This window comes from Labrus mixtus, chromosome 1, assembly GCF_963584025.1.
Source record: "Labrus mixtus chromosome 1, fLabMix1.1, whole genome shotgun sequence".
In the NCBI taxonomy this organism is placed as follows: Eukaryota; Metazoa; Chordata; class Actinopteri; order Labriformes; family Labridae; genus Labrus; species Labrus mixtus.
In genome coordinates, this window is record NC_083612.1 from 18,335,418 (window position 1) to 18,352,217 (window position 16,800).

The following is a 16,800-nucleotide window of genomic DNA, read 5'->3' on the forward strand; positions in this document are numbered from 1 at the left end:
AAAAATAAAAGCCGTCAAGAGTGTAGGCTACTTTCAGGTATCTGCCATCTCCTGCCAGCCCCGTGCCATCACCAAGGCAACCTTTTAATTCCACTAAATGCCACAAGAGGGCAGTAAGTGGTTTCTTTCGTTTAGAGAAAATTAGGCTTCACATAAAAGACAACATTGAATTTGACATGGAATCTAATAGAACTGCACTTTGTTTTTCTGTCCAGCTGAAAAAAGCCATCTGCCGCAGTCTTCTATTTTAAGTGCTTGGCCAGAACCTATTTAAACAAAAACTATTATAGGCACAATCCAATAATACAGCTGCGTTATTGTAGGCCTATTTATATTTCGCGTTTTAGGACAAACATAAATGATCTTCATAGTCATGTGCAGCCCAGGACGATTAAGTAGATTTAAAACTTCTCAGAAATCCAACAATACTGCACTGTTCTATTAAAAAAATGTTTGAAGAATGGTGTGGAGGTAACATGACGCTCGACAATGAGACGGGACCAATGGACGAGAAAAGAAGAGGCGAGAACTGCAGCAAAGCTCTCGCTGCTGTCGGCGTGGTTCCGGCTGGATTCGTTTTGCAGGCTGTTTGGGAATAAAACGGGCGCAGATCCTGCACAAGAATGTGCAGTTTTCAGAGGGGCGGAGACAAGCTCGCCTTTGCATCCACAGCGAGGAAAGCGCCTGCCTCACTGTAAGCTGCTGCAGTAGAGAATAGCAGAAGTTCACAATAGGTAACAAAACGGGGTTTTCTCTCGGTACCTCAGGAATAATGAGTGGATGTTTTTCGGTGGCGTTGGCGAGCCACACTGCCCGGTAGGCATTTTCTTTATCGATGCTGCTGAACTAACCAGAATCGTCCATGGTGAAGTGACACTGGGAATCGAACAAGTGACCCGCCTAACAGAGTTTTGAGTGTGGCTTTTTTTTTCCAGAGGGAAGCAACGTTTAAAAAAAAACCAAGAGGAAGCACTGCATGTTTTTTTTTTTTTTTTTTGTCTTTTGTTTTTAACGGACAGTAGCCGTGGTTTTCTGCGCGTTATGTTAAAGAGCTCCCACCACGGCTGTTTCCCCGTGGGGTGGCTCTGGAAAGTGGACTGTCTGGTTGGTTTTCTCCATCCACTTTCCGCCTGCATGGAACAAAGTGTGCTTTATGAAACATAAGCTGGACCCAGGCGGGTTGTCAGCGTTGCCCTTTATGTGGTAACGTTTTTTTTTTTTTGTTTGTTTTGGGTTTTTTTTTCATCCCAAGAGTTCAGCAGCGTAAATCATCACCATGAGGAGTACCGATGAGCCTGAGGGCTTTGACGGCGAGGCCTCCAACACTTCCATGATCTCCGGGGCCAGCAGTCCCTACCAGCCCACCACCGAGCCCGTCCACGCGAGGAACGTTCTGGGAGGGATAAGGTGCGACGTGGAGTACCTCAAGTCCTACTTCGGGATTTTAAAGGTGGTTGAAGTGGTAAGTTCGAGCACCGGCACACATTAAGTTTAATGTTCAAAGTGCGTAAAACTAACGCACCGTTTACCCATCAGCCACTGAACATATGAACGAAATAGTTTCTACTATACTGTAGGTCAGTTCTTAGCATCAACACTGTATTACTCCTGTCCCTGAGGTGTTCCAACGAGAATAATAAAGGTACCCTGCCCCACATCCCTAATAGTGGTCAGTCAGGTTCAGTCAGGATGTCATTGTTTGAAGTTCCAGGAGAAGTTGCTTTTCCTTCCTATTTTTAAATAGACACATATTTTTGAAACATCTCTAAATACAGTCTATGTTTTGCTACAACAAAATACTACAGTATTGGAATTGTTAATTTTGATGTAGCCTAATCCAATTCCTATAGTGATCTTATTGTTTCTCCCTCTTATGTTAAGGTGCTTTGCATGTTTTTGTCATGTGTGTCCACTCAGTGATGCACCTGGTTATTCCTGTGTCTTTAATGTGCTCATAAATGACTTCTAGAGAAAACAAGACCGTTTCTTTCGTCTGGATGTAGTAGTCAATGAAAAACAAAGCTATTCTATCAAGCTAATGCACCTAAACCAGATGTCTGATCTGAGACATCAACAAAGTGAAGCGAGGGCTCCCAAAGCACTGACAATCCACCAGAGGAGGAAATATCTGTCGAGCCAGAGCAATTTCTCTTCTTCTGTTGCCAAGAAATGCAGACGCAGGCCTGCTCACTCACACACAAATGAAGTAGTGTGTCCACAGCAGGACAGACCATGGAGTTGTGGGGAGTAGCAATTACCTCTGACATTGTTTGTGGATGGCAAAAGCAATCTTAAAGTGAAAAACAGTGTCAGAAGACATTGCATAGTTCTAGCTTCTCTACATCACTTTCTAACTCGTAGTATTTTGTGGGTGTCTGAGGGTCCCAGTTGTCTCACAGAGAGCACAGTCAGCATGTGCGATTGCACACACCTGTGATGTTTACCTCAGCGAACGTGGGAAGTCAGGAGGAGACTCCATCTGTCGTCGGCGTGGGAGAGATTTAGATCAGATTGCAACATAACGGTCAACTATAAGTGATAGAATATTGTCTTTGACTAAAGCTGCTCAGTGGAAGGGGAAAAAAAACATTTTATTTCTGAATCTTTTTCAAATGTTAGTGGCTACTGAGGCCCTTAACCGGACAAATGACTACATCAGATTATAAATCATATCCCTGTTTTCCACATGTTCAGGGAGATGGTGCTTAGCTTAGTGTTTCTAATGTGGTTGCCCAATACTTAACCATTGTTGAAATACATCTCCAGTAGCAGCTTTAATGAAAAACACTAAGTAAGACCTGGTGCAGAATTTATAACACAGGAACACAAGAAGACAAACAGAAGAAAACAGGTGCAAAACACATCACTATGCCGGGCTGTTGCTACATATTTTCCAGGTATATAAGGTTTAATATGAACCATTTGCACAACTTATTTAAATACCAGTAAACACAAAATATCTTAATATTAATTTTCTTCAGTTTATCGTCTTCTCTTTATATTTACTTGAATTACTTGTTCAGCCCAGACTTTCCAGTCTAAGCTTATCATGTCACCTTCATGGACGAGGACAGGGTCATTGAAAGTCATCCAAGTTCTCAGAGGAGGCCTACGAGGCTCGCTGCCAAACATTAATAGCACCACTGGCTCGCACTTTCACCGCTCTGTCCTTAATTGCTTAACTCTTTGCCAGCGGAGGCTGTGTGATGATCTTTCCCAAATGATTGATGTCAATGCTGAATATGTCACCGTGTCTGCTTTATCTTCTGTTATAAAGAGGTGGTGCTGTGGCTTTTAAATATGTAACTGTGTTAACAGAAAGTGGTTCTTCGGCTGACAGGGCAGTAATCATGTGTTGTTTACCATCATCTTTGCACAGGAGTAAGTGATACAGAGTAATGATTAGCATCAATGCAGAATAGACTGGTAGAGTACAGCACATGCTGCATTGTAACCCCCCCTCCCCGGAAATGTCTTTACTTCCTTATGACTTTTCCAAGGAAATGTTTATTGTATTAGCTCCACACCCACCCAGGCCTTGTTTGCATTTATGAAGTGGTTGCAAACACCACTTGGAAATCTGGACTGACCCAATAATAATAATAAACCCATGTTTATTTGGAAATCCTGCGTCCCTCTGCACAGGCACAGGGTGCTAAGTGCTCATAGACCTGTATAGTAGCTTCACACTTCACACTGGAGCACTAAAATGCATTAATACAGGCTTTAAGGGAGCTAATGAACTTGGAGTCAGTCCTCAAATGAATGGACACACAGGCTTCTTTTGACCCTGCTGATCACAAACAACCGCCAGTTAGGGTGTAACCTGAGCGAGGTGTGTCCATCATGACGACAGGTTTGTCTTTGTCTCTTTGTCTCGGGGGTCAACAAAGTCTAGCTGATCTGCAACTAGTGACCTGCTAAAATGACTAAAATCTGAAACCTTGTAGGGCTTTACAGTACATCGATCAAACTGTTTTTGTTTCTCTACAAGACTTATTGCCCAACAGTCCACTCCGGATGATGTGTATTACAAGTTATTCTTTTAACAAGTGGAAACTAAATATTGTTTCAAGGTGTGTTACATTCAGTTTGTGAATGTTATTTGATGAAGTTACCAGATGCTACAAAATGTCAGAGAGCATTTCCTGCCTTACGCTCCATTTTCTCTCCTGGTTGAAACATTACCTATTCAGAGCTTGTAGGGAGAAATTAAGACAACAAGTACTTTGTGCATGTAGCGGATGTGTGAAGACATGAATGCCTTTGCCTACACCTTGCCTCTTAGGTGAAATGTAACATATGTCAGGCTACATTTTCAATTGGACCTTTTGTGTGTGTGGAGGTTCCATTGCATTAGGGGCTCAGCTTATAATCCTTTCCTCCATTAGTTACCTCTCAACAACAGATGGTGTATAAGAAGGGGATCCGAGTCTTAATAAAGTGCATAATCCAACAGATAAGGATGTGTGTGCATGCATGCAGGAGAAAAGAGAGAACAAGAGCCAATCTGCATGATTGTGTACTTGCACACGCGCCATGAGGGTTGAAGCTATAAGACATAAAATCATTACTGACATGATTATCCAGTATGGTGCTTTGTGGTCCTTCCGCCTGCCTCCTCCCCCGTGGCTGCCCGACACCTGCTACACAGGGACTTGGGAAAAGCAATACTATGCCTTCTACTAGAGACATGACATCATCCCTCAGCCCTGAGGAGTCCTCCACTCTTGTTTGGGTGTAACCTTTTTGGTCGTGTTATAGTAACAGATGGACTGCTGTCCAACTAATGGGGTTCCAGCAGATGTGGAAAATGAAACTTTTGTCTTGATGATTTGAGAAAGTCAGTTTCCTTTTTGTTGTGCTTGTTTTAGTGTGTCGCTACCCGGTGGTAATTCATGCATCACTATTTGTGGTTATTGTAGTGTAACCAGGAGTGTGACGTCTCTGTCTAAATCTAGGTATACAAACTGGTCGAATAGTGCGTCACAAACAGGAGTGTGCTGTACCTATAGTTCACCAAATGCAGAAAATGACTTCCTGATCTTAAACCTGATAGGTTGGCTGGTTGGCTTTTGAGCTGCTGAGAGGAAGGGCAGAAGAGGGAATGGTTTTTTAAACAATCCCAATAAGAGTTTTTTTTAAAAAACTGTTTCAAAATACAAACCAAAACTAGATGAAATCTACTTGAGGGAATATAACAATTCACGATGAATCTCTTTTTAGTTCTCAATTGTCCAGATATGCTCATCATCAGCTAATCTTTGTTATATGTCAAACCCAGCTGAGCACTGATTTGTTTAATGAGCCTTTGTGCTTAGTAAGTACCCTCTTTATCTTTCTAAGCTGTAAAACCATTTATCTTCTATCATCTTCCTTATTTACTGTATCTCAATCACATATGCTATATCAGTCATGCAATCCTCACTCAATGTCCTTTCGCTCTCTGCAAAACAAAATTCTTTAGATAATCGGATCACATCTCTGAATGTAGCCCTGAATAATTGCCTTGACTTTGTTGCCCTGATGACACAGAGGAGGGGGGGATTTCAAAGAGGGAGGTGTCCTGGTTTTCACAAAGATCTTTGGGTCTTAAAGCAGATTTACTGTGAGCCTGATTGTGAATGGTGCTTGCCTGCTTTGTCTGGAATACTGGCTCTTCATTCAATTAAATTCCCATTTCAATAGTCGGAGTTTGTTATTTGTCCAAAGTAAACTGTGAGAATAAAAATGACTCAACAAAATTCCTCCGAGGCTTTATTATGAACTTGCCAAGGCACCCCTGTCTGTGAAATCCACACGCTGGTCTGCTAATGACCTTATGAGGTTTATTGGAAAAATCAATATCATCAGAGACAAGATCATTACTTTGCAACCTAGTATCTAATCAACACTGCTAATGAAGCAGCACTTCAGTCATCTGTCTGTGGAAAACATGACTGTCTCCTGCAGCTTTTCAGAATATTTACTCAGCCCTTTACTGTACTCAAAGGGTTTTCTGCAGGCTGTGTTTTAACTGACTTGGTGAGCTCAACAGAAAGTGGTAAACATATCTGTTTATGATTTTGAGAGAGAGCATGTGTCAATCAAAAAATTGCTCTACCTCTCTGTCCCACACAGGCTGTGACTACACACCTTACGTATGCCTGATTGTGTATATGGATGTATGCATATCTGTATCGCACTTTTCCTGTCACTTTTACATGTAAAGCACTTTGTGGCGTTGTGTTTTAAAAAGTGCTGTATAAATACATTGTATTATTATTTAGTTGTTGGTATGTCAGTGGTGTTTTTTCTAAATTAGCCATTACACTTTGGATTGACTCTGTGCAGAATGGCATGAACACTCAAGAAATGTTTTACCATTAAAGGATTTAGAAAGCAAAATATTTCCCACCACAGTTTCTACACTTATGCAAACGTTTATCTGCTTATGCAAAATATTCACTAGTAGTTTGCATGACCACCTGTAAATGCCATGCTTTAATCTCGTTTCCTTTTGAAGCCCTTTGGAGAGAAAGATACAGATAAAACAACCTCTGGTCCAGGTATGAGTAAATAATAAGGCGTAAACACTTACTACATGGCCTGAAGTGGTTTTGTCATTAGGAAAACTTTGCCATGGACAAACCCATCATTATACACATTTGTATAAAAAAACACTTTATGTCAACTGTTCATCCTGGTAGAATAAGCAGATCTGGGTCCTGGATCACTCTGAGCCAATTGGTAATCTGTGTGCGGGGATTTGTTGGGGTCTGCATGGCACGAGAACCCCTAAATAGCAGGATTCTTCCCATACTGTGGTTTTATTGAGGGATGTTGGCCGGAGGGAAGCATCTTCACAGGCTGCCAGGAGCGGGACTCTTGAGATGGGCTCATGACCTCGGGTCTATTCATGGGACAATCACTTAATCATCTGGAGAGATTGGAATTTTACTGAACTAACAAAAACTCACGTAAAGATAAAACGTGCCTGGAACTAAATGCACTTAATGTCTGAGAGCAGTGTTACAAATAGACATAATATTTCACATTTTGAAATGTATTTACCTTCTTGAAAGTACACATTTTTTATAGACTATTTGAAATGATATGATGGATTTGGGATTTATTTAGATTCCAGTCATACAAATCATGTGCGAACACTTTGAATGTGTGAAGTTTGTGAATGATTGCCCTGTTATTGAGATCACACTATACACAGTATGTTCCACTAAACTTGTCCCCTTCTTCCATGTGTCTCCCTCTGATCATTTCCCTTCAGGTCCTTTCACTGATTGGATTCATTTGCATAGAGACCATCATGATGTGTTCTCCCTGTGGAGGGGTCTACTTCTTCGAGTTTGTCAGCTGCAGTGCCTTCGTTGTGACGGGGGTCCTTCTACTGATCTTTAGCCTCAATCTTCACACCAAGGTGCCCCACGTCAACTGGAGCCTTACGGTGGGTACAGGGACACATCATGTGGGACAAGACCAGCCCGTTGATTTGTTGAACTCTTTTAAACCAGTTTAATTGATTAGACTAGCTAACAGCTAATGGCAAGTTTAAACTTGAGAGATTGAAAGGCTAGGAAGTATTAGCTTGGGTCACTGGACCACTTGTGTATGTATAACTGCATATAACATGACAGAAAGATGTTGAACTAGTTTTGTCAAGGAGCCTGCCTAACACTTTGATATCTGTACTATGTTGATTAACATGACAATGTTATCCCTGCTAAACAAATGTTTGCTTTCAGCTATAATATAGCTGAGATATATAATATATATAATATATATATTATATATATATATTATATAATATATAATATAGCTGAAATATATAATATATATAATATAATATAATATATATTATATATATATTATATATATATATACTATATAATATAGCTTATATTATGAGCTCAAGTCCATTTACCATTTCAGCATTGTGAGCATGTTAGCATTTAGCTTAAATCAACTCTTAGCTGTTATACAGTTGATAACATTACTTTTGACTCTTAATGTTGTATCTCTAAACTGTGGAGGTTTAAAGATTTCGTTCATTCGGTCAATGCTTTTCACTTTTGTGTCTATTTTCTCACTTAGTGCTCATTACAATTATAACAGTCACGTTTGAATGACATGGTTGTAGTAACTTGGTATTGTTTATCAGACCAAATCTTTCCCTGGCAGCTGATCCTCTCTGTCATGAATGGGCCTATATTTACATTTGTACCTGCACTAAGTTCTGCTGGACGTATAAAGTCATGCATTTATTTCCGATGATAAGGCTGAACACAGGCCCATGAAACTTACTGAGAAGCTTGACTGTGCCTGGAACTGTTTGGGAGGGCATGCTGTTTCACTGTTACCACCAGGAAGTGCATTGTCAGCTCTAAGCAAATGAGCTGGTGGGTGTTCTCCTGCAGATGCTGGATGCATTCACACACGCATGCACGCGCGCACACACACACACACACACACTCACAGTTTAAGCTGCAGCTATGTATATTTTACAGAGAGGAGAATGGAAAAAATATCTCAAACTGTATTTCCAGAGGCCACACAGTGTACATATCGTAGTAAAGCAGTGCACGTTAAGCCAGATGTCCAATTCCAACCATAGTATCAGATTCCTTTATGGTATCCTTGGTACAATATTCCACCTCCAACATGAAGTGAGGGTGTGCCTTTGGCTTCTATGGTTGGACCCCAAATGAAAGCTTTTTACAGTCTGTGAGGCAGGCAGAGACAGATCATATGATCTGAAATCCTCATGTTCCTGTTTCTCCTGAGACATTCTGTTCCTTTTCTCCTGAGACTAGCTGGCCTTTCTGTGTCTTGTTCATTATTTTTCCACTCAGGTGATTAATAGTGCACAAATACATAACTAGCATGTATTGTTAGTGTGTGTGCAGGCATGCGTCAAAGTAAGTTTGGCTGTGGGTTACCATAAGACTCACAGAGGAGGTTTTTTTTTTCTGTGAAGAACTGAGACTGTGGTGGGCTGAGGTTTGGCTCATTGGTATTGTTGGAAACATGCTGTTCGAGCCAAGATATTGAGTGTTTCATATTTTGTAAGAAAAAATTATACATATTCAGAGAATATCAGACTCTATGTTTATTCCACAAGAACCACTCGGATGTTCACTTTGGTAAGTAAACTGCAGCGATGAAAGACCTACAGTTAATGCTGCATTCCAGATTTTCACCGTCTCTTTGCTCTGATTTAAAGTGGCTCAAAAAGGCCCACAATGCTTAGATCCACTACATAGTTTAAGACTGTACCCCATGCTGTTCATGTCTATCAAGTTCAAAGCTCCTGTCACGTTGAGCCCCTGGGAATGTCACCATGAGTAAGCATTTCAGAGAGTTAACCAACTGTTAACCCTTCTGCTGCCTGTCTTTGTGTCCAAACTTTAAAACTGAAGCAGCCGGTCCTGCTCTGTGGAGCAGGCTGTTTAATAATGTGGTTGAGAGTCTCAGAAGGAGGGTTTTGATCGTACAATTATGTGCTATGTGATCCCATCTCCTCCAATTCACCCTCGCTGATGACTTTGGCAGTGCAGAGGGGGAAACCAAGGCCCCGAATCCCATTTCCCCCCTTCAGTACTGGAATAAATGCAATCCTGTGACCGTGTTTGTAGCCCTTTTTGTGACTTTTAGCTTTTCAGTTGAACTTCAGGTTTCAGCCTGCATGAATGGGCTTGTTTTTCACAGTCAGCTGGAGTTGAAGGACGTGCATTTAGTGCATTGTCTTCCTCATGCACATAGCCAAATAACTACAGGCCATGCCGAGGGGGCTCTGGGACAGGAACAGGGTGACCCTGAGGACATGCACAGCCAACAGGGGCGGGGGAGAGAAAGAGAGAACGAGATATATGTGGTGTTTGTGGCCTTTTAAATAGAGAGCAACAGTTTGGGTGCCATGCCAGGGTGGCAGATACATTCTGATTGTTTTTGTTCTGGGCACAGACAGAATCTCATCCAGTTAATGCATGATTGCACTCACTGCTTCACACAGAAGACCAACGGTGGTTGCTAACCCGACTTGGCACACACTTACACACAAGGCGAGTCACGCAAAGCTAATGTCAGTGTCTTTTCAGACACAGAAATATCTGTACTGACTGAAGTTGAAAAGTTAGATTATTTTTGTTTGCCTGCTATCGTATTTTCCTTTGGTCTTAAAACCTTAAGGAAAGAAACCGTTTTCCACTGCTCTACTGTACTTGTTGTGTTTATTTGCATTTTTGGCAATTTTAAACCACAAACAGTGGTGCTGCGTTTGCTAAAAGCATTTCCTGTCTGCTCTGTACTGAAGAAAATCACTTAGATTGTTTGTATACTGAAGTAAAAGCCGATCTTGGGCGGATACATGTCTGTAGCTAAAGTTTATTATGGAGTTCCTCTATCTGACTGTGATTTCTCATCAGTTCTTAGCTTCAAAGAGGTGTACAGTGTATACTCTAATGTAACACAAAATCAACTAATGGATACCAGTGTTTCCCCTTCCATTATATTGGGGGGGCGGCCCCCAACATATATATAAAAAAATATATATATTTTTTTAAAGATTTATTTTTGGGCTTTTTTTGCCTTTATTGTAGGGATATGATAGTGGATAGAGTCAGAAATCAGGGAAAGAAGTCATTTAAGGATACCTTTCCGATAGAAAAGGACAGCTGTCATTAAAAGTAATGAACACCAAGATTCACACCAAGTGTTTATGTCGGCGTGTCGGCTTGTCCCCATCCCCCCAGCGCTGTAAACCTAGGGGAAACACTGGATACTACTGCACACAAAGGATTAAGGTTTCTGATTGCTTCCAGCAGAACTTAACCTGCTAAACTTCTAGTCATGTATGTTAATGTCCAGTATGTCTACATGAGCGTTAACCCATCTTTGTTTCCCAGTTTGACCTCATGTTGTTCGGCCTTTAATGGTCTACATGTCTGTGCTGAATCCGCACAAACAGCAGAGGTTTGGGGTTATTATTCACGGCAGCCATTAATCTCTCATCAGTTCAGACCAGAGATCACTTTGCTCTTGTTTTATTTACTTTTCCTTAGAATGGAATCCAATAAAAGCTTTCTGGGTTTAGACGGCTGAAGTGTACCACCCAAGCAGACGAAAGACGCTGAATGCTTTCCGGCTTTATCTGAATTTATCTTCAAGGAAGAAGTACGTTTCATTCTCGCATGAAGCTTTCTGTCCCTGTGTGACTCGCTGCTTATGTGCAGGGAATTGATTTTATAATAAGTGTTCCGCTTCATCCTCTTAGGTTTCCATAGTTGCAGTCCAATGAGGATTTCTAGCTTCTTTCGTAATCGCACGAGCGAAACACAGGTCTAAATACAAAACATGAAACCATATGTGTTTATTCATGGTCGGACCCTTAAAAAAGCAACCTCTTTTGTGCCTAAACCAACAACACAAACATAAAATATAGACTGTTACAAAAATGTCAATCAATCAGTCATCATTTGTGTAGCGCCAATTCGCCTATTGTCCACACTTCCTTGCCGCTGAGGTGGAGGTCGGAACAGGCCGTGCATGAATGAAGATGCCGGTGGTTGTCGGGACGACACAGTCCGATGGTGGTGGCTGGGTGTCGGTTGGTAGTAGTGCCCGATCACCTCGCTAAAGGTTGGGGTAGCTCCGTCTACTCGAGAGCCTGGCTTCTGACAGCCTTAAAGATATTAACCTAAAGAGGGTCTTTTTTTTTATTTTTTGTGCCCACTGCAGGTTCTCCTTCATTCTTTTAAGGAGAGGGTGAGGGAAGTTGCTGTCAGTTTGTTGTGATCTGCAGTCTTAATATTAGATGCTACTTCATTCTCAACAATTGTCTTTTAAGGACAAAGAATTTTGTTGTTGGAAGAATCGACATTTCAAGGTTAAGAACAAGATTGAAAACTCAGAGAACGTATAGATCTGGAAGTGTTCAGTGCTCTGGGTCTCAGCATATAGAGAGCAGGTTGTAAAACAATGATTGGATCCAATAATAGAGCCAGCGGTTTGGTCCAGTCTGTACTTGGTTATTTAAGGTTTTAAAGAGTGCTGGCCTGGTTAAAACATGGAATGTGGGAAAAAATGAAGCACAGGAACCCAACTGGAAGTTGAGAGTGGTAGAAACGCTTTTGTGCACATGGCAACAGGACACTGGAACGGGAATATGCAGCGTTTCCTGTTCAACCAGTCGGGTGAGATAGATGGGAGTGAGCAATGTTTGCAGTGTGTCTGTCCAAGTGTGTGTAAGTGTGTAAGTGTTGGTGGGGGGGTTGGTGAACTTCTGATTTAGTATGAAGGTTAGAATCATAATCCTGGTGTACATTAACTGTACCAGTTAGCGTGAGATGTTACAGGTTATATCAGTGTGTTACTGATTAAACTGCAGATCAGTGGAAAGTTGTCACACTTTTTAAGGTCTGACTGTGTGTGTGTGTGTGTGTGTGTTTGTGTTTGTGTGTGTGTGTGTGTGTGTGTGTGTGTGTGTGTGTGTGTGTGTGTGTGTGTGTGTGTGTGTGTGTGTGTGTGTGTGTGTGTGTGTGTGTGTGTTTCAGTGCTTGCTTGTGACATAGCCATTGTATGAGCATCGTGTGTCATATGAGAGACCGTGTCAGCCATGATCACAATCACGCATCTGATCACGAGGGCCCGTCCCAGTCAGGCAGTGAGCCCTTCATTATTAACCCTTCACTAACTAAGATCAAAGAGAAGTATCTCACTCTTTTCTGCGTGTGTAAAATTGTAGGGGGGGGGGGGGGGTGCACTTGAGTTATGAGTGTTTGTGTGTAGGATGAGGTGCTGGCTAACTTTTAAGTTTATGTTTGGGGCTTCTTTGCCCTCCTGTGGTTTTTTTAAGCTCTCAGTGAAGCACCAGGATGCAGTCTGGCTGAGTAAATGTGAGTGAGCACATCTTGCTTTGTTCAACATGGTACAACGTCATCCAGGATGTCCTTTCTGGGCGTAGTATCTGTCTTAATGCAAAGACCTTTAGGGGCTTTAATTGTGTTAAAGAACCACAAATCATTTTGTTTTTGTGAGGGAGATTATTTGTTTGTATCATTGATCTTTTTCCATATATTATATTTCAAGTTATTTCTATCTTCTATTTGGGATGGATATAAACATTTTAACTATCACCAAAGTGAGGCTTTAGCGCCAGGCAGGCTACTGAAAACTTAGGTTTTTTTAAAGATTTTTTTTTGGCTTTTTGTACCTTTTTAATCGAGAGATCGGACAGTGGATAGAGTCTGAAATAATGGAGAGAGAGTAGGGAATGACATGCAGGAAAGGAGCCACAGGCTGGATTCGAACCCGGGCCGCCCGCCCGGAAGACTACAGCCTCCATACATGGGGCGTGCACACTAACCACTGCGCCACTGCGCCACCAGTGTCCCAACTTAAGGGTTTTTGATTAGAATAATTTATTTTTCAAATTCAAGACTGGATTTATTAGATTGTTCGCCAGGTGCTTATGTAGGAAGTTTTATTCCAAATAAGTCGATAAACATCAAAGCTACTGTTGTAAAAAAGTGTTGTTTTGGTCTTGAAATTCAAGTATCAATGCTGAAGTATCAGTCAATTACAAATGATGTCCTAACTCTAGGCCTCTGTATTAAGTAGACAGCCTATATGTGGGGGATAATGTATAGTCTAGATATCTGGGATTTGAACCCTGACATGGTGTGCCCTTCACATCAGGGGCTTACTCACCCTGAAGGGGTGAACAGATCCGCATGAATCGGCGGGGCACCTGATTGAGCTTTTTTCCCTCTTCATGTCGGAGTCTGTTGACATTTTCTTTTCAGCAGTCTTAATACACCACCGTATCCTGTAGCACGTTTTGGTTATGTGTTTACATCATGTGCCATCTTTTTTTTAATTTTTTTTTGAGTTTTTAAAAATGTTTATCCTCTTTTCACCACTGTTATCCTCTACTGTCTCCTTTTCCCACGCCAAACAGACCAATGGGAAAATGAAAAGGCCCCAGCAACCAAATGATTTTCTTAGTTCGCTCTTAACAATGGTGATCTATTTCTCTGAGTCGGTTCCTACCATCATGAATCACTTGTCACTTCTAACTTCATGCTAGGTCAGTTCTATACACTTTTGGAGTCTAATGTCATCGTGTATGATTTCATGTCTTCCTCTAGGACCTGGTTAACACCGCTGCCAGTACCTTCTTCTTCTTCTTGTCTTCTCTTGTGCTCTCCTGCATCAACCACAACACTGGAGCTGAAATAGCAGCAGTGGTGAGTTATTCAAACCATCAGAATTCTCCTCAAGTTTCCTTTTATAGCAGATCAAGATCAATTAAAACATATGTATGAGTCTACTTATGCAAAGGTCTCACAGGTTAACCTCCTCTATCTGCTAAGTGAGCAGAAGTCACACAAGTGCATTTTAAAAGTACAACAAATGCACATTTCAGGAACTTTGTGCATGCATTGCTTTGTTGTTTGGTTCCCATTCAAACTCTGAAATTGTTTTTCTACCTCCCCGTTCCTTTTTTTTCCTCTCGATTGCAGATCTTTGGCTTCCTGGTGACAGGTGTGTACGGGATAAACACTTTCCTGGCGGTACGCAGGTGGCGCCTTGGCAACGGCTGTCAGGGGGCAGCGCAGACTAGCGAGTACATACGTGCGCGTACCGCCTCCCGTGGAGAGATGGAGGCGAGACCCGAGCTAGCATGAGTGCAGGCAGACAATCACACAGACTAAGGGACTAAAATGGCAGCTGACTGACATGGACCCTACTCTATCCTTAGAGCAGTTTTTTTTTTTTTATTCAAGTCAACAATTGGAGGGCCATCGCTAACCACATGCTTTTATGTTTCATCACGACACCTCATCTTCCTTTCACAGCTACAAATGAGCTGTGTGTGTGTGTGTGTGGTTTTGTTTATAAGGCATCCTGGCTCCAGTGACATGAAAAGACTGTAAAGCGAAGAGCTGGAGTCAGAAATGAAGGTATTCTCTCCAAGAGCCTCCATCCACATATATTTCTAAATCTTCGTGAAGGATGACTTCCATGAAAAGATTCTAAGGCGGACTTCACTCCCGCTATGCACCGACTCCTGTTCTGGTGTAGGTGTGGACTTTTATAAAACACTTTTAGAGTTTCACTGTGAAGGAAGGCAACAACAAAAAAAAAAAGAAAAAGATCAGCTATTGCACAGCTTTTGCTTTTTTCACGCTGCTTTCTGTGAATCTGTGGTGATCGATGTGATCGTAGATCTAGGAGGCTGCGAAACCAGCAACACACAGTACCCTGCAATACAACAGAGGCACTGTGACTTTACTGCATTAGTCAAAAGCTGACATTAGCCTTGTCTTTCTGTGAGCGAGGCTTACATTCGGTGTTCAATTTGATGATTACAAATGATGACATCACAGTTTCTTTCTCCTTTGCAGCTCTACGGTCACCTCTGTGACACCTCCCTGACAGAAAATACAATACGGGGTTATATGAACTGTAATAAAGACAAGCAGTACAAGCAAAGGGGAAATCCTATATTGTGCATTAATGAACCAAAAAAAAAAGAATCACTCAATCATTCCTACAATCATAACTGAGGTCAACACTGTGAGCTACCAATAAGTCCAATCAGACGACAAGAAGGAGATTGGCAGCTTTTTGCCTTTTCACATGTCCAAGGCTTTAGGTAACGCAAATAATGCAGTTACATCAATGAAATTCATTTTTAAACTAACATCAGAAATCGACCTGGTCAAAAATAAATGTCCTCAGCCTATTCACTAGTATCTCAGGTATGGACACACTCCTTTTAGTCTTTGATTCTTTAAAAAAACAAAAATTGAAATGAAATCACACGGTGCCTCGACATGAACGCTGTAATCTCTAATGCCTTCATATATTTATGAGACGTTCAAGGATGATCACAGAGAATTGAATCAGGTGTGTAATTTAAGTGAAAAGTAATTTAAAACCTGGTCACATTATGGTTGAGACAGATGGAAATGGGCTTTACATTTAGCTTCATAACCAGCTTTCACTCTGTATTTGAATTCAATAAAAATGTCTGTATCTGTATCTTCAGTATATTGCTACATATTACACATTCAATGCATTATTCAAACTGAAACCATTCCACGTTGCAGATGTTTAAGGTCATGTATACAGAGTGCAAAGCAAAACTTGTTATTCCTTTACTCGTTTGCAGTTTGGCTACTTTAACTAGGATTCAAGTTGGAAAATACTGTACATCATGTGTTCTTTTCAGGAAGATATCTCATTTTACCTTTTGAAGGCTAACATTGAGTCTACACTTAATCTGTGTTTAAATTGATATTTGAGACCTCTTAATAGTATTTTAGGCTTCAGTGAGTTTGTGCAAGGTCTATATCAACTCTGTGGCTCCACCTCCTGGTCTTCATCTGAAATGACTGTACAGTCAAATAACTACAGTAGTGTGTACGCGTTTGTTAAGGAAGGAACAGAATTGTTTCTGACTGCACGTGGGAATGAAAATAAAAACTGTACGGCTTCTTCAATGGCCATAGAAGTTTGAACAGAAATGGTTGGCTTGATTAACCATTTTTAAAGGAGTTAAGTAACTTATCATGTACGACTGCTTTTTCTCCTGCTTTAGTGACTGAAGTAGTTTATTGCCTAGACAATCATATTTGTTATTCTGTATGTTACTTACAATGATGGACTTGTTTATGAGTGATGTCAAAAAGTCCACTATAACATTTGTACAGCAAACTTTACAACACAATTGTGAAAGTGCATCTTAATGCACTATGTCATGATATAAACTGATCATATTTGTCATGAACTATCAGG

At 41.1% G+C, this 16,800-nt stretch overlaps 1 protein-coding gene across 2 annotated transcripts; it reads left to right on the top strand.

Annotated features, from left to right (window-relative positions):
* The first annotated feature begins 633 nt into the window (after positions 1-633).
* On the top strand, positions 634-16,792 carry cmtm4 (CKLF-like MARVEL transmembrane domain containing 4). Of its 2 annotated transcripts, XM_061036421.1 has the most exons (5): positions 634-1,104; positions 1,253-1,462; positions 7,268-7,444; positions 14,145-14,243; positions 14,520-16,792. In XM_061036421.1, the coding sequence occupies exons 2-5, from the start codon at positions 1,277-1,279 to the stop codon at positions 14,682-14,684; spliced, it is 627 nt and encodes a 208-aa protein (XP_060892404.1). In that variant the 5' UTR covers positions 634-1,104; positions 1,253-1,276; the 3' UTR covers positions 14,685-16,792. The 2 variants fall into 2 exon arrangements, with proteins under 2 accessions (XP_060892404.1, XP_060892397.1); XM_061036414.1 differs by having other exon boundaries at positions 635-1,462.
* Positions 16,793-16,800: the final 8 nt, after the last annotated feature.